Source organism: Epinephelus lanceolatus, chromosome 14, assembly GCF_041903045.1.
Source record: "Epinephelus lanceolatus isolate andai-2023 chromosome 14, ASM4190304v1, whole genome shotgun sequence".
Lineage (NCBI taxonomy): Eukaryota > Metazoa > Chordata > Actinopteri > Perciformes > Serranidae > Epinephelus > Epinephelus lanceolatus.
The window spans coordinates 24,143,120-24,163,776 of NC_135747.1; the positions used below are offsets into that span (position 1 = coordinate 24,143,120).

Below are 20,657 nucleotides of genomic sequence, written 5' to 3' on the forward strand. Positions count from 1 at the left end.
ATAAAACTAGTCTGGCTGCTCCTCTGCACTTTGAGATACACCATTTTATGATTGAGTAATAGAAGGAAAAAGGGGGGTAGAAGGCTCTTGTTTTCCTCCAGAGGACATGGAGGGGCTTGTGCTATTATGCGCAAAGATGGGGAGAACTGCAGCAGTCGAAATTCCTTTTTGTGCGAGGACAATTTACAACTTGGTAATAGACCTTTTTATGTGCCTCCATCGCCTGTCATTGGATGCCACTGGTCATGTGTGAGAGGCAAACGTCTTCATGGCTCTTTTCCTGATTTCCCAAGCGATTTTTTTCCCACTGCATTCTGCGTCTATGGCGTTCAAACCGATACGCTACGGTCGGGTTTCTTAAAAAAAAAAAAAAATCGCATTCGTTTCATAAACGTCTGATGAGCACATATTTGCGGCACTGCGCTGCTCTTTCTCCTGGATGACGTGAGGAGCGCTTCAACTTTCTTACATATATCTGACCTCTTCATACACACATCACCAGCACCAGCAGCAGCACCGGCTCTTCACTGCTTTATCAAAATGCACCGCATAGGTAAAGCTCCAAGAATAAGCATGGATTACCTCTCGGCTATAGGTAAGCTCTCTGCGTGATAATGAGACTTTAATTGCGTTTGTGTGTCTGCACGTGAAGTTTGACAGCTTCCTGTTTCATTAGTCATGTAAATTAGCAGCAGGGTAATGGCTCTCAGGTCATTTGATGCTTTCATGTGTTGCTGGAAGGATGGAAATTAATAGTTTCTAATACTTTAAACGCAGAAAATGTGCGTAATGATGCTGATGTAAATGTGCATTTACTGCTATATGCTGCATGAATCAAAAGGGATTTTTTTAAAAGAAATAATCTGGATTATTAAATGTATACTTGTGGTTTATACCTTTTATTTTAAGATTATTCTGTAGAAATATACTCGTGTTTGAAGCCAGTGAGTGTTTGTTGATGCAGATAACTGGCTGCATTAAATTCCTAAAGAGCTCCATGTTTTGAACCAAACATCCCCCATTTTGTTTTCATCTTAAAGCATATAATTGCACGCCTTTTTATTTCCCTCTGTTCAGCAGTGAAGTTACATCATGTCTGTAGCTACCACACTGATCTGATGAAACCATATTTTCACATGCTGTTCATGTGCTAAAATGCGCCACAGAGCAAATCTGCTTTGCTATATTCCACATATGCAAGCCCTGGCAGCAGAAGTAGAGTTTTCATAGCCGTCTTCAGCTGCCTGGAGATGGGGCCAACTGAACAAAGACAGTATTTCACTGTTGCCTGACAGGCAGCTGCGAAAGTATTTACAGCCTCACTGCAATGCGGCAAAATGGACCCTGGAAGACAGGCACAAGTAGAAGCCTGAGAACATGAGACAGGCTTCACTCTGTGTTTTCCTAATTCGACTTGTGGACACAGCTTAAAGCATTTCTGTGTTTGCTGTGTGTGATTATGTAGGACAATGTCTCACCACAGGCCCCTGCACACATTTGAACACATAGCACTTTCCATGAATGGATGTGGTCTCACTTTTTCACCCTTATTTAAATCCCCTCAGAGATCTAGTCTAGTCTGATAACGGATTTTTTTCGGATTGGTGTGTGACAGTGATATGTTTTGTGAACAAATGCTTATTTCTATCAAGTTATATGAAATCCAAAATGTATAAAAGCTGTTATTTATATCATTTATTTCATTTTTTCGTTTTCCACTAAGACAAAATTATTTATTCAGTGATTTTCCCCCCATATCATTATCACCATCATCATGTGCAACGCATTTATTTCGCTTTATCTGCTTAATGGTAAGTTATAACATCTACACTGCAATACATGCCTATATTCGCTTGGCACACAGTTTCATATTCAGTCTATATATCTCAATTAATCCCAAAAATCCAAAAAGATAATTTTGCAAAAGCCTTGGATGACATTTCTTGTGATAATTGCAGTTTCATTTGTTTGAATTACTTAATTAAACCAATGCTTTGAATCAAGTTGCATCACCTGCTTTAAGAGACCTTCACTTAACTAAATGAATATTATAATACACTAATTTGCATTTAAAAGTGCAATTTATTCCTGCTTCTTGCACATCTGTGTCAATATTCCCACCAGACATGTGATAAGGTGAAATTACTTGTTATACAGATGGACATTTTTTGCAGTGGGAAAGGAGGGAGGTCGTTAAAATGCCAGCAGAAGGCGCTGTTGCCCAACGCTCTGCCTCTCTGCTCCCATTCAGCAGGCTTTTGCGAGCAGGTTCCCGTGCGCAGTGATTGGCTGAGATGCGTGGTCACGTGATCTGGTCCATTTTTGAAAGTGGTTTTGGAGTATTGTGTAAGAAAATGCACTATCTTCAGGGTAATGCTGGGGAATAAATCAGTTTGGTGACAGATGAGACGAGATGCTGCATTTGGAGGTGTGCTGAATTTTTATGTGTTCAACAGCATTTAAAATGCAGAAAAGCAAAATTAATGTGTCATTAATTGATCTTATAAAGACAGAACAGATGTTTTGTCACCTAAGAATTATTTAGGTAAAGATTTTTGATAAATTAGCTTCACTGATGGTAACTATTTCATCACTTTCACACAGATTCTTGAGTTGAGACTGCACATGGCATCCTCCCCATGATGACTATGAATGAAAGCTGATTGAGCTGAAAATAAATGACTTCATCTAAATGCATGCAACCCATAAAACCACAGCGAACACTGCACCAACTTACAGCAGGGACTATGCAAGTGCAGCTAAATCACCCAGGAGGTCACACAGAGGTTCCAGCCTCAAATTATCTCCAGGGAAATAACTTTTTATGAGGACATGCATGTAAAAAGTGACAAGCACCTGATTTGATGCTCCTCCATCTATCATACCTGCCCCACAGTGGCAGCCATCCAAACCTCAACATCACCAGCCCCTCTGCAGTTTGCACAGGAAAAAGGGAGAGGAGGAGCGAAGCTGCTGTGCACTCTGGGATTGGCCCGGAAGAATGAATGACATCAGTCTTATTGTGTCAGGTTCACTGGGGAGAAAATGTATTTGAGCAGAAATCAGTGGTGCATGTTTGGTGTTTTTGTGAACACTTAGGATCAGGGTCGTTCAGTAAAATGATATATAAGGTGATATAATCGGGTTTGTCCAATGAAGAGGTAAAGAAATATATATTTTTAATTGAATAAGTGGATAACAGGTTGTATTATTAGTAGTAATAGTCAGAGATCCAGTTATCTTTGGATCTGGGATTTGTTGTTTGCTCAAGCATTGCATCAGTAATGTACAGGCCTGCACATATCTGCAGTGCCAATAAAAAAATATAAAGTATTTTCTATTTTGTCCCAGTGCACCTCTGTTCCCATTTCTATCATGGCAGTTACAACCTCCCACCTTCCTCCTTTCTGCGACTTTTCCTCAGTGCACATCAGTGTAATCGTCGTTATTGAGTAAGTGCAACTTTGAGGGTTATTTATGGCCCTGCGCGGTGTTGTGAGTGGCTGTGAGGAAACACGTGATGCCATTAAAGTTTGTTTTATGGCCCGGGACTTGACAAGCCAAAATATAATTCTCATTGTGTATTAGTAAGACCGTCCAGATGGGTTGGAATAGAGCTTGAATTGGCAGGGAGCGTGTACACCAGGCTGACTTTTACTCTTCAGCGTGGATGTGTTTGTTCCACGGTGTGCCATGTGTTGCGGTCTCTGTGGTAAGCTGTGTTTTATCATTATGCTCGTGGTATGGGCGTGTGATGTCACACGCATAGTGCTCGGGCTGTACTGTTTCCTGCCTCTAAAAGCGGCAACAGTGCGCACTCAGGACGAGCAGGGATAGTTTGATGATGATGATGATGATGCTGCGGGGAGGAAATTGTGTTTAATGTTGTTACTGAGCTCAGTTTGGTTTTAAACCTCTTAAGACTCAATCGATGCTTTTTCGTATGGTGTTCTTCATGTTGTTGGGCTGATTCAGTGCTGCATGATGGAGTTATTTGATAGCATTGGGGTTTGGTGTTTGCTTGGAGGCGGAGAATCAACCTGTTGTCTGTTTTGTTTTTAAGTCTCCTGACGATTTAGGTGAAATATTATTAAAGGCCTCATCAAAATAATATGTGCCGTCATTATGTTGCAATTTTCATAATTCACAAGAGAAAATGAGCTTGGCTGCTTTAACCACATTAAAGTTAATAAACAGCTAAAACAAGCATTGAGATAACAACAACAAAAAAATAATTCAAAGGTTTTCTCACATTAAGTCTGCAGCTTTTTTCACTTTAGGCCATTCCTGCTGCAGGCCTTTAAATTATTAATTTCCTCTTCCACTTTTAGAAATCCATTGTAATAATGTTTAATAATATTCAACACAACGCTGAACGGGAATTTAACCTTTATTTTGTATTATCACGCACCGAAAAAACGCGCCATTCCTTCGCCCGATTATTAGATTAAATAGGCCTCGTGTTTTCTGTTGCTCCCAAACGCTCCATGTGGAGCTTTTTTATAGTCAAACACCTCGTATTTAAAATGAAAAAAGGCGCAAGCTGGACTAGTTAGCCTTTGGTTTAACACAAGCTGTCAGGAAACGCTGACTTTATCATTCTTTTGTTGTGATTCTCGGCTTTGACCCGTCTGAAGGTCCATCAGAGGAAGGTGAAAGACAGGTCAGGCTGTCTATGTAACTAATACTGAGATGTGAAGTGCAACAACGAATTTTTGCAGACTCTATAATTTCTTTTTAAGCTGCAGTTGAAACGAATATTACATGTTCTGGTTAAAATTTGAGTGTAAATTTGCAGAGTGGAGATTAAAGCTTAGATGTGCGTCATGGTGAGATTTTATTTCGTATAAAGACATGTAAAATAATCATTTAGCTGCTCTCTGTTTTAATTTCACCCTTTAAAGGCCTGTATTCTCTCAACGTGTCCAAATGAATGAATCAAGCTGAAAATGTAACTCAAGTCAAGACGTTACAATAAAATGCAAACTCCGGTAAATATCAGTTAGACAAAAATGTCCCCATGTGCCTTTTTTATTATTATTAAAGAAGAAAACATGGGCTGAATGTGTGCCACAATCTTTAAGCAAGATTTTCCAGAGCCATGATGTGACCCCTGTGTCACATTTGGCCACATGTGCCTCAAAACAAATTTAATTTTAATTTAATTTGTTGAAATCAGCACCATAAGAATTCAAGGCTGCTCCTGCTATGGGCTCTATAGTCAGGGAACATATTTAGATTCAATTACTGCATTAATATATTTATTTTTAAAAAATATTTAGCCTCTCTTGGCCATTTTTGGATCATCCTCAGCTTTAATTCATGCGTAAGGATGTCTCAGAGGGACGTGCAGTAGCCGCCATGGTGCTTTAGTTAATGGCTGACGGGGAATTGGTAAACTTTTGCACCCTTTGAGCTGTCACCAGCAGCGAAAATAATTGAACTTTTTGATAAGTTTGTAAATGATTTAGTTTGACCTCGGTGGCCTCTCGCCTCATCTTTTGTGCTGATAAGCTCCCCTTTATTAGGCAGCGAGGATCTAACTGTTATCTCTGTATTTGACCAATGCTTATCTGTGATTACAAGCTGGCAGCTTGGAAAAGTGAGAAGTTATTTATGTGTTTGAAGAAGGTTTGTTTGTTCTAATACTGAACTTGGGAGTGTGATGTTGGGGAAGAGGACACACTGCGCAGAAACCTGGGTTGACCTGACATACTGGTATTTTCCTTCAGTGGCTTGTGCTTGTCATTTACTGGCTAAACTGACAGGAATATCTCTGCGCAGGAGCCGCCTGCAGGCCTACAGTTTCATTTTTGCAGACTTGACTTTTGACCTAAACTCAATGAGATGCTTGTACAAAAGAAAAGCGTTAAAGGGAAATTATAAAATCTGGAGGAAAAGCTTCTTCAAAGGGAGAAAAATGCGTAAAAGTTGAGATTGAATACAGTGAGACATTCTGATATGATCAAAGCCTGTAATATGACTTCTGCAGAGTGTGTTTAACTCCATCTGGTTGTGATCCTTGCCTCTTATTTCCTCGTGTAACTTTGTTTCTGTGAGCCACAGTGTGTGTTTTGTTTGGCTTGGAAGTGCCCTGCAAATAAAGTGCTGTGGTTATGCTTGCTAAAAGTGGGCTTGCCGTCGTCTATATATACCCTGTAGAACCGAATTTGTGTCATAAAACCACAATCACAGATTCGATTCTAGGGGAGTATATGGTCGATGAAAAAACTTCGACTTATCCGCCATCTTTATTATTATTATTATTATTATTATTGTTATGATCATGAGTCTGGTGCATGACGTGCTGTCAGATGCTACAGTGACAGTGTTGGCTTATGGATGAGATCTGACAACAGCACATACCTCACAAAGAGGCGCTCAGGGCGTGTTGTAACTCTATATGCTGTAAAGGAAATCTGACGCAAAATGTTGCACAGGAAAATTAGGGATTATTAATATCTAGGGTCATGTTGGAATTAAACACCAAAATGGATTAAGTAAAAGAAAGCCAGTGCACGCTCCAGCTGCAGCCTCTTCCTCCTGTGGGTCGCTTGTGTCTCTACATTATTGATTCCCAGAGGCTGCTGCTGCTGGCCAATAGGCTTCAGAGACAGTTTTTTCAAAGGGATGGGAGCAGATGAAGTGATGAGATTCGTGTAACTTTTGGATGACCCCTTCTTGACAAAGACAGTGTCCATCAATTGTCCTCAGTCATTATTCGCTGCTTTTATGCCATGGGGCTTTTTGTATCTTTTGTTGGTTTCTCTGTTGAACACCGTGCCTCCACGTTAGAGCTTAGAAACTGATATATTTGTATATCTGCGTGCATAAATCGACTCTAAATGCAGCCAGGGTTTCATGTTTCTTTTTAAATATATGATTTTAAAGTTAAATATTGGGGTACATTCTGAATTATGTGTGTTTTTCTTATTTTCCCAGCATGCTTTTTTATTATCCAAAATGCGCACGCAGATGTTTCATTGCAATATTTGTTTTTCCGCCACCGGGGTGTAATTTTGGTGTATCTTAAGTTAGATAAAATTGCTTTTAGTTGTATGTTTACCCGTTTATGGACCAGCATCACCTCTATTGGCCGATCTGGTCACATGGTTCGCTAACTTTATTCAGTTGACACCAAGTAGGAGGGCTTTATGGAGGGAGGAAAAAAAGACAACTCGAGAAAAATTAGTATTTTCTACCTTCAGAAATTAATGGCCATGAGTTCGTATATGGTGAACTCTAAGTATGTGGATCCCAAATTTCCTCCCTGCGAGGAATATTCACAAAATAACTATATACCTGAGCAGGGCTCGGACTACTACAGTCCATCGCAGGACACAGACTTTCAGCATCCAGGGATCTACCCACGGCCAAACTACACGGAGCAGCCCTTCAGCTGCAACACTGTGCAGGACTCCACAGTGCAGCCACGGGGTCATGTGCACGAGAGATCCAGCCACTCGAGTCCTTTTAGCGCACAGACTGAGCAGGGGCCCCCGGTCCAAGTGGCCGGACCCCGGACTTGTGGACAGCAGCAAAACACAAAGAGCCAAAATGGGATACAGTCCAAGCAGCCTGCAGTAGTTTACCCCTGGATGAAGAAAGTCCACGTAACTACTGGTAAGATTTCCACTTCTTCTTCTTCCTCTTCTTCTCTTATGGACCAACTGAGACCTGTACTTTAGAAATCATTCAGTGTAATATTTATGGGAGTCTTTGAAAGGCCTCGCCAATTACACAAGTCATAAATTTTTATAGCTCAGGAAATAGGCCGCTAGGTGAGCGCCTGAAAGCTCCTGAAAACACATATTGACCGGTTATAATGGTGCTTAAATCTGCTGCAAATCTGCTTAAATTCATTTAAAACCCACTCATTATTTCCTGCTCTCGCTTCCTTGAAGCTTGTTCTTAAAGTTTGAGCGCCCCGGGTGTGTGGAGAGAGACGCCTCTTGTTGTATTGTTTTTTCCTGCATGCTGCATTGGCCACATTTGATGACTTTTTTCTCTCCCTCCTTGTTTGTTTTCTTTCTCCTATAGTGAACCCGGATTACACAGGATCTGAGCCCAAACGGTCCAGAACAGCTTACACCCGGCAGCAGGTTTTGGAGCTTGAAAAGGAGTTTCATTTTAACAGGTATCTGACCAGGCGGCGACGGATTGAGATTGCCCACACTCTTTGTCTCTCCGAAAGGCAGATCAAAATCTGGTTTCAGAACAGACGGATGAAATGGAAGAAAGATCACAAACTCCCCAACACCAAGGGCAGATCTGCACCAACCTCCAGCCATCTGCAGAGCATGCAGAAGGATAACCAGACTGATATCACGTCATTATAAGAGAGGAGGAAGGTGTCACGCACCTTTTTTTTTTTTTTTTTAGAAATAAACTGTACATAAAAAAGACAAAAGGGTGCATCTGACTTCTGCATGGACTGATGTTGTTTTTAGCCTTTTATTTTTTATTTAACAAAAAAGACCCCAGCAGTGTTGACTCGAGACTGAGTCAGAAAATCAATCAGCCTTTATAAGTCAGATGTTTGAAAGTTCTTCCTTGTTTTATTTCCTCAAAGAGACAAAAACATCGAAACTTTTCTTTTTCTTTCCTTTATTTTTTCCCTTTGGACGTTTACCCACCTGAGGACATTTAATGAGCAACCTCGGCTGATTTCATGGATTTAAACAAAAGTGTTGCAGCTCTTCTCACGTGGATTCACGCTGGTTTAAAGATTGAAATGTCTTTATTCAGAGCAGGAGAGCCCTTGGTTCAAATTCTACACACACACACACACACAAAGGATATTTCAGTTTTTCCTGCTATTGAAACCTCACATTAAACGCACAACATATATATATATATATATATATATAAATATACTTGAAGGAACCATTATTTGCATTTAGAGCACGCCAAACACACTTTCGTTAAGTTGCAAAAACCCCGGTGAATCTCTCAGCTCCAGGTTTCTTTGTGACTCGTATGTTTTAATTTATTTTGTACAATAAAGCTTTGAAATTTTCTTAGCCTAAATATTATTCCCAAAAGCAAGACATTCCTGTGTGCATACTATTCTGAGTGCCCTTATAAATCTCTCCTGACATCTTTGTAAACAGTGTACATTTTCAGAGGCTCTCTCGTGCCATTTGGAAATCTTATATGAAAGATCATTTGTTCCTGCATGGCATCGAAAATGAATATTGGATGTTTCTCATCGGAAATAATCAAATCCAGAATATTTAGGAGTATAATTGTTTATTTTTCTTGATATGATTTTTTTACGTCATTATTTATTTGTTTAAAAAGTGTAAATTTTCGTATAGCACACATACAGTTTTAATTAATTCGTTAAACTTTAATTAATCTAAAAAAAATATGTTTGAACTCTTGTGGATCATTAGCATGGCTTTATGCAGAAGTTTTAGTCTTTAGTTCATGTGGGAATCTTCTAGTTTTTCATTGACACAACCGAGGGGGGGCTTTCACGTCACGTCTCAAGACAGATATTTCTTGTTTTATACCGTCATTGTCCTCGGACAACAAACAAAAAAAGCCCAGAAGCTCTCCCAGTACGAAGAAGGTCTTCTCTGTGAAGTCTTCACCACGAGACGATTGAAAAGGTATTTCAACCGAAGGTCGACAAAAGCAGCAGTGGCAGGTTCATCCAGGGGACACATTTCAGCCGCAAGGACTGACCCCAGCACCCCTGACCCGCCGGACAAGCAGCATTTTCTCTCCCAGGCGCTCTTCGCTTTGGTTTGGAGGCTTTTTTTGTCCACACTTAAAAAACCAAAGCATTCAAAGCAAGAGTCAGTGCGTCAATCTCCATAGTTTCTACACGTGTTTTAACAGTATTTTTTCAGCCCCCAAAAAGCTTCTGGTTTGTGCATTTGTCTCATGTCAATATGCAATCTTTTTGGTTTTATTTTTGTACATGCTTTTTACCTTGTATTGTGTATTGAGATGCGAGAAGTATATTGGAAAATAAAGATTTCTACTGATTATGCATTTAAATGGCTGCAGAGAGCAATTTGTCGCGAGGTTGGGAAAAAAATCAGAGGAGAATACTTTAGATTTGGAGGAAATAAATTTCTCCGGGCCCACTGACGTATTTTAAAAAAATCCTTCCTGCTCAAATTTGTATTCTATTCCCATATTTTGTTGGGTTATTTAGCATCAGTCCTTTTGCGCCGTTTTCAAAAGGATCACTTTTGGTGGGAAAAGATTTCTCAACAAGCGTGTGGAGCCATATGGACCCACAGCCCCCTTCACAAAATATCCACAAATGCACCAAATGTGCGCTGCATGGGCAAAGTCACCCTCTTCTCCTGTCAGGCATGGAATTTACGATCATAAATATATTATTAGTCTTCTATAAGTGTGGCATATCTTTAAAAATACCATAAAGAATGAGTTTCCAGCCTTAATTCAGCCTCGTTGGCTCTTATCGAAAGAAGCGCATGATTGCGCAAAAACACTCACAAGCTCTGAGTGGAGCTTTTCAAGGTGATTATATTCAATAAAAACTGGCTTTGCTCTCTTGTAAGACTTTGCATTGAGTCAATATCGCAAAATATTTATTAGTTACATGAGTCTTTATTATATAATAGAAACACAAATGAAGTTTACTGGCCTCGTAGATTCAAACTGACACATGCAAAGTTTATCAGAGGCGGTGGTGCTGCTCCAAACCCACATTACGCCACATTTATCACTAAATATTTTTAAAATACAGGCACACACACATGATAAACCACTCTATATTTGATATTAAACTCCCTCATGCTTCACAAGTTATGCCTTTATTGAATACGACCCATCGCTACACTGACCTCCGACCCACCACACTGCAGAATCAGCCCTGATACAAACACAAGTGGCCATAAACGGACATGTGGAAAGACAATCTTCAGTCACTCAGCAGTGTTTTCATCCCCAGTGACCACTGTCTGATCCCCACCGGGGCGCACGGGGGCCTAGAGGCGCGCACATGGCGCTTATATGTTTGTGTGTGTATGCGTAAAATAGGAGCGTGTGTCATATGGATTTCAGAGAGAAGCTGAGACAAAGTGATGCTACCAATCCACCATCCTGCCATAAATGATCTGCACATAGATGCTGAAGAGAGGATGAGCCGGAGAGGGAGGGGGGGGGGGGATGAGGGGGGTGGGGGGAGGGGAGGGGAGGTGTTATTGGCACAATTGGACAAATAACCTACCTCATATACATCACTAGTTTTAAGATGCAGAGAGAATGCTATTTTTTATTTTGCATTTAAAAAACATTTCATATCAAACTTGCTGCCTGATATTAAAACATGAATTGAAATTAAACATATCCTATCACAGCCCCCCCCAGTAATTATCAGGTCAGAGCAGCCTACTACAACGTACAGTGTGTAGCCACACTGACCTACATGTCTGAACAGCAATAAATGGGAGCCAAAGGCAGTGCCATTTTCAATGACACTGCACCCAGTGCAGGAATACAACGTCGTTGCTCTCCATCCGGCCATATTTGATTTCCAGCTGTTTTCGCAGAAGCCTCTCCGAGCCAGACAACCCCCCTAAGATATATTAAAGTGCGCTGTCTGCATTCAGAGATATAATCCAGAGACTATACCACTCCGCTCTCTATTCTCGACCACGTGATTGTCTAAATAATTAATGCAGCACGTCCCCCTAGAAACACGGCGTCGTCATTAATCGCAAGGACTCTATCAGACTTGAAAACTGAAGAGATCCCCCAAGAAAATAATATCCGATACCCGGCGCAAGCGTAGCCCCGTACTTTAGCAACACATCCGAACCGATGGATGCTTGGGTAGGTAAATATTTCAGCATTTTTCATGTTGCCCGAGCTGGGAAATGACGATATCAAATGTCGTGATATTTGATAAATTGCTGTCTTTGATGTGTGCGCTCTGAGCAGGGTTGTATATGCTGTGGTTAGTCGCTGTGTGCATGTCTTCTTTTTTTTAGCAGATATGTAAGAAATGGTAGAATTTTTGCAGCTTGCTGTTTACGCATGAGTCTTGAGAGGAATTGATAGGATAAATGGTAAAAACTAAAGGGCAGTGACATATATTTATGGGTGCTCGCTCTGAATAAATGCTCTTTCGGACACAGCTCAATGTGGCCCCTCCACAGGGCCCACTGAGTCTTTATTCAGAATTTAATTCAGATTTTTACCAATTTACTGCAAATATAAAAGTCACTCAATATTTTTTTTCTTAAAAAAGAGAAACAGTATTGAAATTATAAATTGCAAAGTATGAGCATCTTGATTTATAGTTTTCAGCACAAGATAAATAATAGTTTATTTTTGCTTTGTGCTTGAGAGGACAGAGGTGTATTTCTACTGTTTTCAGTGTGAGTGGGGGATGATTTGATTCTGATTTCCAAGAAGTCGTGGAAGTTTGGGCACAGGCTGACAGTTCTGCCTCCTTGTAAATCATTCTCAGTAATTCCTGAAAGGGTGCGAGGCTGTTGGGGGGCCGGGCGAAAACTGTAAATCTTTCACTTTTATTACCCTCTGAACATATGCTGCGACGCTACCAGTCCTGCATCCCTTCTTCTTCTTCTTCTTATCCTCCTCCTTCTTCTCAGCAAAGATAACCCACCGCTGAAGCAGCCGACGCTCGCTCCAAATCTTCCAATCCATCCTAGTCTTTTTTTCCCAATATATTTATTTATTGGTTATCAAACGGTGCCATTGTTCCTCTTTTTTCTTTCTGGTATTGAAAACAATGCAGGAGAAGACATGTCTCTCCCACTCTTTGTTTGAGGCAGTGTGTGAAGACAGACACAACAAACAAAAGATGATAATGTGGTTTATTTGAATACAATCCAGCCCCAGCTGGAAGAGAAAACCACATGTCTTTTATTTCATAAATCATGTTTTTTTTTTTAAGAAAGCACATCATCGCAGTTACCGAGCGACCAAACAGGACATAAATAGAAAGTATAATAGTATTGCTTTACATTATTATTCAAAATACAGAACCGTGGTGCGTTTAAGGCCCAGTTTGCGCGCTTTGCTGTGAAATTGAACTCAGTTTCTTTTTTAAAAACAAGTGAGAAGAAAATGCACAAAATGCAGGAAATTACAAAGCTGCTGTGACTTTTAAAAAAGCAGAGAAATTCACAATGGCAACCTACGCACACACACTGCACTGTAGATGCTGTAGCTGCTCTAACAGAGGAGGAGAATGTGTAAATCTTTATTATTGATACCTTAACAACAGCCCATAATATGATGCTCGTGTTTAAATACTGAAGTGCAGCCGGGTTGTAATTCAGGAGGAGATGAAAAGAAATAGGCAGTGGAACATTTTCACACAGTTGAGATGAGGAAATAAACGCCACCCTTTATCAAAATGGATTGGTGAGGTAAGGCTCGGTTGTAGAAGAGAACAATCACGTGAACAAATATGCTTGTATCTTAAGGCAGCGCCTTTATTTGTCACCACAAAGCTTCCGAAACACCCCAAAAAAACCCTAATGTTAGCTCCAAATGTGCACAGGCCTATCCCTTTTCTGAATTCCTGTATATTTCAATGGGTGATTGATTGCCAGGGATTTTTTTTTTCTGGAATAAGGATACCTTGTGCGCTTTTTATTGGTAGTTGAATGCGAGTCCTTCCATTCTTTCGGGAATACTGTCTCCACTGGTATATGGAAATGTCTGAAAAACAGCAAGATCAGGTTTAGGACAGCATTGTCTACAGACAAAGGGTGAAGGATTTATTCTAGAGACTGCGTGGAAAGGAGCTGAGACTGAGAGGGAAGCTGCTTTATGATGAATTGATTCGCAGGTAAGCAATCGCACGGCAGAAAGCAACCTTTAACCACGGGTTAATATAATGCAAGGAAATATATATGATTTATTCCACTCAAGGAGCTGATGCTTGTTAATGTCGCTCTCAGCCGGCGAGCGTGCGGATATGGAGTCCACAGCCATACCTCCTCAAAAGCAGATTCATTATTTCTAATATATATATATTTTTGAAGAAGCGCGTTCAAATATTATCGACAGATTGAGCTCGAGCTGCTGCCCCTGCTGCTTTTCAGCTGATTTCACGTTTCGATGAAAACCGGCTCGGAGGGAAGAAGAAGTAGGAGAGGAACTTTTCTTTTTGACTCTTGGATCGTAAATCACATTAATTTGTTGTCTTATCGTCACACTGGCGTTTGCCGTGATTTATGTGGTTTCAGCTGTATGGCTTTGTTAACCTGCAGCGTTATATTATACATGAATTCATATTGGATATTTTGAAGGATTACCGGACTGGATAGTGAACAAGGATAAAGGCAAATGCTTAATTTTCATATCATTTTGGATGCGTTTTTGGCTCACTTGCATTTGGATAATTGTAACTCGTGAATATTTTTTTAAAATTTGATGTTGGGACTAAATACTGGGCATGAATCGCTACAATAAAAGGTTATTTATTTTATATTTCAATATAATTATTCCTAATTTTGCTCATATTCTGCTTATGTGTATTAAGGTTTGATTTATGCGCACAACATTTCCATGTATGCTCGTGCGTATTTGCGCAATAGCAGCTGATTTTTCACCAAAATCAGCATTAAAACAAAACATTTTCCAGCAACTGGTGATTTCTCATTTCGCAAGGAGCTCGTATTTTCTCCAGCAAAAACCAAACCTTGCAGTTTCCTCCATACAACAGTGACACAGTATTATCAAACTGTTATCAGCTGCAGCTATTTCTCGCATGTGCCAAACATTTCCAACAACAATAAAACGCCTCTGGAGTGCTGTTTAACTTGAAATATGAGCTGCATTTGAAGGGCTAACCAGGAGAAACGACTAACTGGGATAATAACACTCCACATTGAGTCCGGCCCATTGTGTGCACCAAACTTACCGTAACAACGCGTAGGCGAAAAACACTGTTGTGTGAAAAGAGGGCCATGTCTGCTACTAGTAACCCAGTGTGCTCAAAAAGCACTTCAGGCGCAGATTATCGACCAGCTTTAACACGTATTCCTCAGCAAGGGAATCTTAAATCTCCACAGCTATATTCTAAGTAATTATCCTCAGATACAAGCAGGAAATAGACGTTAAAAAAAAACAAATCACCGAAAATATCCTGAGGTTTAATTTCTGCTTTCTCGCCGTCTGTCAAGCATCTTCTGCTTCTCCTGTTTCAGTCACCGCTGAAAAGCTGCTTTGAATTTACTTGAGAGTTGAGTCTACTTGAAGCCAAACTGCTCGTTGTTCATTAAACTTTGACTTAAAGCTAAATGACCCAAAGGTCACCTAAAAAAGCTTATGACTGCTAAATATTTGGGCTGGCTCTTTGTGGCAAAAGTGCACATGTAGGACTTTTTTCTTTCAAACATTGCAAGCAGAGACTTGGAAAAAAAATGTCATATGTGGTCACTGCAGCAAAATTAAACAAGCCAAATAAATACATTAAAAAAATGAAATAATTATTTGCCCTGGAATAATTTGAATTAAAATATATTTTGGGATTTTAGCTAAATTAAATTACTAATTTTTAATGCTCATTTGTTTAAACGTGGAAGAAAAGACTGAGCCTGATGATATTAATCTTTATTTTATAGTTGTATGCATCGAATTTGCAGCCAATATTTGACTGTGATTTAACAGAGGAAAAAATTCTAATGTTAAGACCCATTTATTTTATTTCTCTTCCAGGTCGAGGTGGGAGCAGTGATGAATGCGTGAGGGATATAAAAGAGATTTGCGCAGATTTCGGTGAGTAACATTTCTTTAATGAAGGGAGTGGACAACACAGAGCAACTGCTAACAAGGTGAAAGGGTGATTTGTTATTAGGCAACATATTAGCGGTGCTCACAGTGTTTCACAGGAGGCTTAAATCACGAACACAGACATGAGGGATGACTTTAACTTCGCCTGTACGGGTAATTATTTGCGCAGGCCGGAGTCCCATTCCAGTATGTCCAATTGTGCGTCCGCGTGAATAGGGCCTAATGAGCAACAGCACACTTAATACTGTTTTACGCACAAAAAAAAATAACATTATGTTTAGGCTACATTATTTTAAAACATAGCTTAAAGACATGCAAATTATAAAGCCTTAACAATCAGGAAGAATTTCACCATTTCACCACCAACCGATGCGTATTCACCTATATCCCCTGCCTCTTTGTACCCAGCAGAAATGTCTTCAGTCTTTCACCTCGGTGTTTGGCTGCAGCCTCGCGCTCAGCCAGACTGGAGGCACCGTTTATAAACCGAGCCTCTTGTATGGGAGAAGTCGCCGACTATGAAATTCTTTCCCTTGCCTTCCTCCTACGCTTAGTTTTACACTTCTGAGGGCTGCGAGTCTTGAGGACTGTTTTGCTTTTCATTCCTCTCTGAGGCCGTTTACAACCATAACATTTGCGGTCATAAATTTTGCCGCGGTCCACACTGACAGGTGCAATTGTTATGCACGGCGCAGGCTGCACCTCCTCGAGCCACCAACATACAGTACAGGGCCCTTTGATATTTGTGTTTCAACTTGTGGTGCAAATGCTGACGCGCGTTTCTGTGTTATATTCTGAAAATAAATGTGGCTGCTTTTAAAAATATCCAAAATAATAGATCCATTTTTTCTTAATTATTAATATTATTATTTAAAAGTAAGGGAAATGTTGCATGGATGGGTAAAACACAGAAAACCAGCCAACCAACCAAAAATATAAGGGTTAAGGCATGTGTAAAGGCTAATGAAATATCATATTTAACTCCCCCATCCCCCACCCCCCTCTCATTCTCTCTCTCTCTCTCACACACACACACAGTTGCTCACACACACCTCTATCACCCACATTTTTAATACTAACATTAATAACAAACGGTGCAGGAGATGAGTATTTAGCTTCCTGCGTGCGTAAACAAGTGATCCAAACGCATGTGCGCGGCCTTGGTGGGCTATATTTCTGCTGCAGGGAACAATGCATGACGGGCTTTGTCAGGCCTTGTGATTAGTGAAAAGGGTATTGTGTGTACGTGTGTGTGTCAAATGCTGATTCAGCTTATTTCTGAGGGACTCCTAAAGCCTCCCAGAGGGTCCTTTTAACGCAAGTTAAACTTTAACTGTTTTGTGCCAGAGATGAGTCTCAAATCTGGGGCTGGGAGATGCATCACTGCTATAGACAGCGCAGAGACAGTTGGTAATTTCTAATTTAATAGCTGCTGCAGCCTCCAGCAGCATGAATACTGGGCAGAGCAGAGTGACTATCCTAGTTTATTGTGGATTTAAACCCTAAATCTCAAATGGCTAGTGTTAAAGAAGTTGGAGCTGTAATGAGTGTAGGCCTTATCCATGTGTGTCCTCATGATATATTTCTCTGTATAGGTCACAGACTGGAGCAACGGTGGGAAACACCAATCACGTGAATAAACAACATCCATGCCATTGGACAGAGTTTCATTGGCTTGTTGGCTTTGAATCCCCAAAATGCAGAAAGCAACATATTACGATAACTCTGGACTTTTTGGAGGCTACACCTTCCCCAAACCAGACTCTTACAACTACGGCCCCGCTCATCAGTCCTACCCTGCTTCTAGCATTGACAATGACTACCAGGGCTCAGTGTGTCCCATCCAGACCTCTGCTGTCCGGCCACCGACCCTCAAAGACAGTGACCTGAACGGAGACTGCATGCGGCAAAGCAGCAGTCAAAGCAACAGCAGTAGCCAAGCCACGAGTATTGGGGAGCAGCAGGCACCTCCACTGTCCGCATCTTCTCCCAGTTCCAACAGCAATGCATCCCAGAAGAAGAAGTCCCCATCCAGCGCTTCCAACACTGCCACACCGACCCTCACCAAGCAGATATTCCCCTGGATGAAGGAGACCCGGCAGAACTCAAAGCAGAAGAGCAACAACTGCACCAGTGCAGGTAGAGACCATGATGGTGCGTGTGTATACCTCAAGGGCGTAGGTTTCATTTCAACTTTGGGGGGTTTGGGGGTCCACTGCCAGATTTTTATTTCCTGCATTCTGGTGAATGTTTATGCGCCAGTTTGTGCCATTTCTGCATCAATTCATGGTGTTAATGTCTTTAATTTTTTAAAAATAAAAGTCCTCTCCTGCTTCCATGTTTTTATTTAAAGGACAATGCACATGTTACAAATACTGGGGAGAAGTATCCCCAGCTTCACCCACGAAATCTACCTGTATCTGTATGGGAAGGAGGTGGACTGGGCCTTGTTGTGCTTACTTATGATTGCATCAGTAAAACAATGGCTGCAAAAGAGGCTAAAATGATGCTGTTGTTTCTTCACAGGTGGCGAGGTGAGTGATGAGAAGAGCCCGCCGGGACCAGCCTCCAAACGGGTCAGAACTGCTTACACCAGCGCGCAACTTGTGGAGCTGGAGAAGGAGTTTCACTTTAACCGCTACCTTTGTCGCCCTCGGAGAGTGGAAATGGCCAATCTGTTGAATCTCACCGAGCGCCAAATAAAGATCTGGTTTCAAAACAGGAGGATGAAATACAAAAAGGACCAGAAGTCTAAAGGGCTCGCGCACTCTCCCCTGGGACACTCCCCGGATAGAAGCCCGCCGCTGAGTGGCCCAAATCACATTGGATACTCTGGTCAGCTCCAAAACGTGAACAGCCTCAGCTATGACGCGCCCTCGCCCCCGTCCTTCGCCAAACCCCAGCAAAACATGTACGGGTTGGCGGCGTACACGGCGCCCTTGGGTGGCTGCATCCCGCAACAGAAGAGGTACCCGGGCTCCGAGTACGAGCACCACGGCATGCAGAGCAACGGCAGCTTTGCCAACGCCAATTTGCAAGGCAGCCCCGTTTATGTGGGTGGGAATTTTGTTGATTCCATGCCAGCCTCGGGCCCCATGTTCAACCTCGGCCATCTTCCCCACCCCTCATCCACCAGTGTGGACTACAGCTGTGCCGCTCAGATACCAGGAAACCACCATCATGGACCCTGTGATCCCCATCCCACATACACAGACCTCACCTCTCACCAAGCGTCTCAGGGAAGGATTCAGGAAGCGCCTAAACTCACGCATTTGTAATATGTGGTTTCTGTGTGTGTGCGCGTGCGTGCGTGCGTGTGTGTATGTGTGCCAAAATTATGTTGCGCTCTTTTTATTACCTCACTAGTCTAATAACGACACTCCAAGCGAGTCGTGTGTATTATTACAGTATTATTGATATTACTATTAATGCTATTGTGTAATTATTTTCTAAATAATACAGCTTTGTCCATTTCTCTTGAATATTTGGGGATGCGCAAAGGCAGACTGGTTGTTCCTTTTCTTTGGTTATTTGTTTTTGTTTTTATTTTCTCAAGTGCAATGCGCAGTTTTTTGACTGAATATTTCATGCCGTTACTTGAAGGTAAGTCTTGTAGATCATGAAAGTAGAAGCTCACCTTTAGAGAGAAGGACTTTTAGGGAATTTTGCGTCTGTTTTTGTAGGATCTCACTCTCCTCACGGGCATCCTATTTATTTATTTCGCATCATTTTTTTGGCATAATCTTTCGTACTAGCATATAGCCTATTTATTATTTAAATCCTTTTGTATTGCACATTATTTATCGTTTCTATGCGAGTATTTATAAGTGTGGAGTTTTTTGTAAGATTGGACAGATCAGTGCACTTGGAAGTGTTGGCAAAACAGGGTTCGAAAAATGCTATGACTCGCAGTGTATTGTTGAAAAAAGAGCATTTCTAATTGTAAATCTGGGATAAATGGGGCATTTGATAGGAGTGTATAAACACCACTATATGTCCATGGTTAATCTTGTGTCAAACCTAAAGCAAAACGTAGACTATCGAAGTATGAAATATTATACACACCAGCATGTCATTTTGTGTAGTCCATTACTATTTTTTATTTGTCTTCCATTGTTATTCCATTCAGTTGGATATCCATAAATTTATGAAACCCTAATGATATTGAAATGTTATATTTTATTGTGTTTAACATTTTGTAAATAAAGTGCTCAAACTTGTATTTTTTTATTGCATTTTGTTGATTTTTCCCCCAAAACACCCTGCAGCACTGTGATTCTGATTATTTGAATTCCTCCCAGTGACACTGTCAGGTAACAGTACCGAGGAGGCTTATTGACTCCGCAGCTCTACTGTACGGTCCAAACAGGGGGAGCCAATCAATAATTAGACACCAGGATATCTAAAACTCATCAGACGGCTCTATGCATCCAATGCAAAATGCATTTCAGCGGGCTAAAAGGCTCTGGAGATTATTGATGTTTCATTGGGACGAGGGAAGTGAGTCTATGGGCTTATTGCATCTTCCACATGTCACTTAGCTATTTTTTTGTTTAGAATCGGCCACATGATTACCTTCATATCTGCTGGGACGAGACAATAAGCTCCATTTTGCTACAGAGCAAAGCTGTCTAATTGATCGGTACACACATTCAGAATTATGTTTCATAAATTGGTGGAGTGGAAGTTAGAAAAAATATATGTGCACTCTGATGGTGGGTTGGTGACAATAAAGGAAAAGAAGGAAAAACATGCTTTGACATTGGAAATGATGCAACGATGGATGTGTGTGTGAGTGTGTGTGTGAGGGAGAGAGAGAGGGAGAGAGCAGTTCATCCTTTATTGCTCCTGGAGAGCCATTTCAAAGCTCATTAATCAAAAACTCGTCGCTTTCA

At 41.0% G+C, this 20,657-nt stretch overlaps 2 protein-coding genes across 3 annotated transcripts; both read left to right on the forward strand.

Annotated features, from left to right (window-relative positions):
- The first annotated feature begins 275 nt into the window (after positions 1-275).
- hoxd3a (homeobox D3a) lies at positions 276-19,984 on the forward strand. Of its 2 annotated transcripts, none has more exons than XM_033617832.2 (4): positions 276-595; positions 15,688-15,747; positions 17,358-17,916; positions 18,289-19,984. In XM_033617832.2, exons 3-4 carry the CDS (start codon positions 17,460-17,462, stop codon positions 19,038-19,040), a joined length of 1,209 nt encoding a protein of 402 aa, XP_033473723.1. In that variant the 5' UTR covers positions 276-595; positions 15,688-15,747; positions 17,358-17,459; the 3' UTR covers positions 19,041-19,984. The 2 variants fall into 2 exon arrangements, with proteins under 2 accessions (XP_033473723.1, XP_033473724.1); XM_033617833.2 differs by having other exon boundaries at positions 278-595; positions 17,358-17,901.
- On the forward strand, positions 6,208-10,011 carry hoxd4a (homeobox D4a). Its single transcript, XM_033617838.2, has 2 exons — positions 6,208-7,623; positions 8,041-10,011. The coding sequence occupies exons 1-2, from the start codon at positions 7,155-7,157 to the stop codon at positions 8,337-8,339; spliced, it is 768 nt and encodes a 255-aa protein (XP_033473729.1). The 5' UTR covers positions 6,208-7,154; the 3' UTR covers positions 8,340-10,011.
- Positions 19,985-20,657: the final 673 nt, after the last annotated feature.

Bases quoted from the DNA above. Each gene is read 5' to 3' on its own strand.
- hoxd4a (XM_033617838.2), top strand. From the start codon at position 7,155: ATGGAGGGAGGAAAAAAAGACAACTCGAGAAAAATTAGTATTTTCTAC. The intron at 7,624-8,040 runs GTAAGATTTCCA...TTTCTCCTATAG, and splicing joins GAAAGTCCACGTAACTACTG to TGAACCCGGATTACACAGGA.
- hoxd3a (XM_033617832.2), top strand. From the start codon at position 17,460: ATGCAGAAAGCAACATATTACGATAACTCTGGACTTTTTGGAGGCTAC. The intron at 17,917-18,288 runs GTGCGTGTGTAT...GTTTCTTCACAG, and splicing joins TGCAGGTAGAGACCATGATG to GTGGCGAGGTGAGTGATGAG.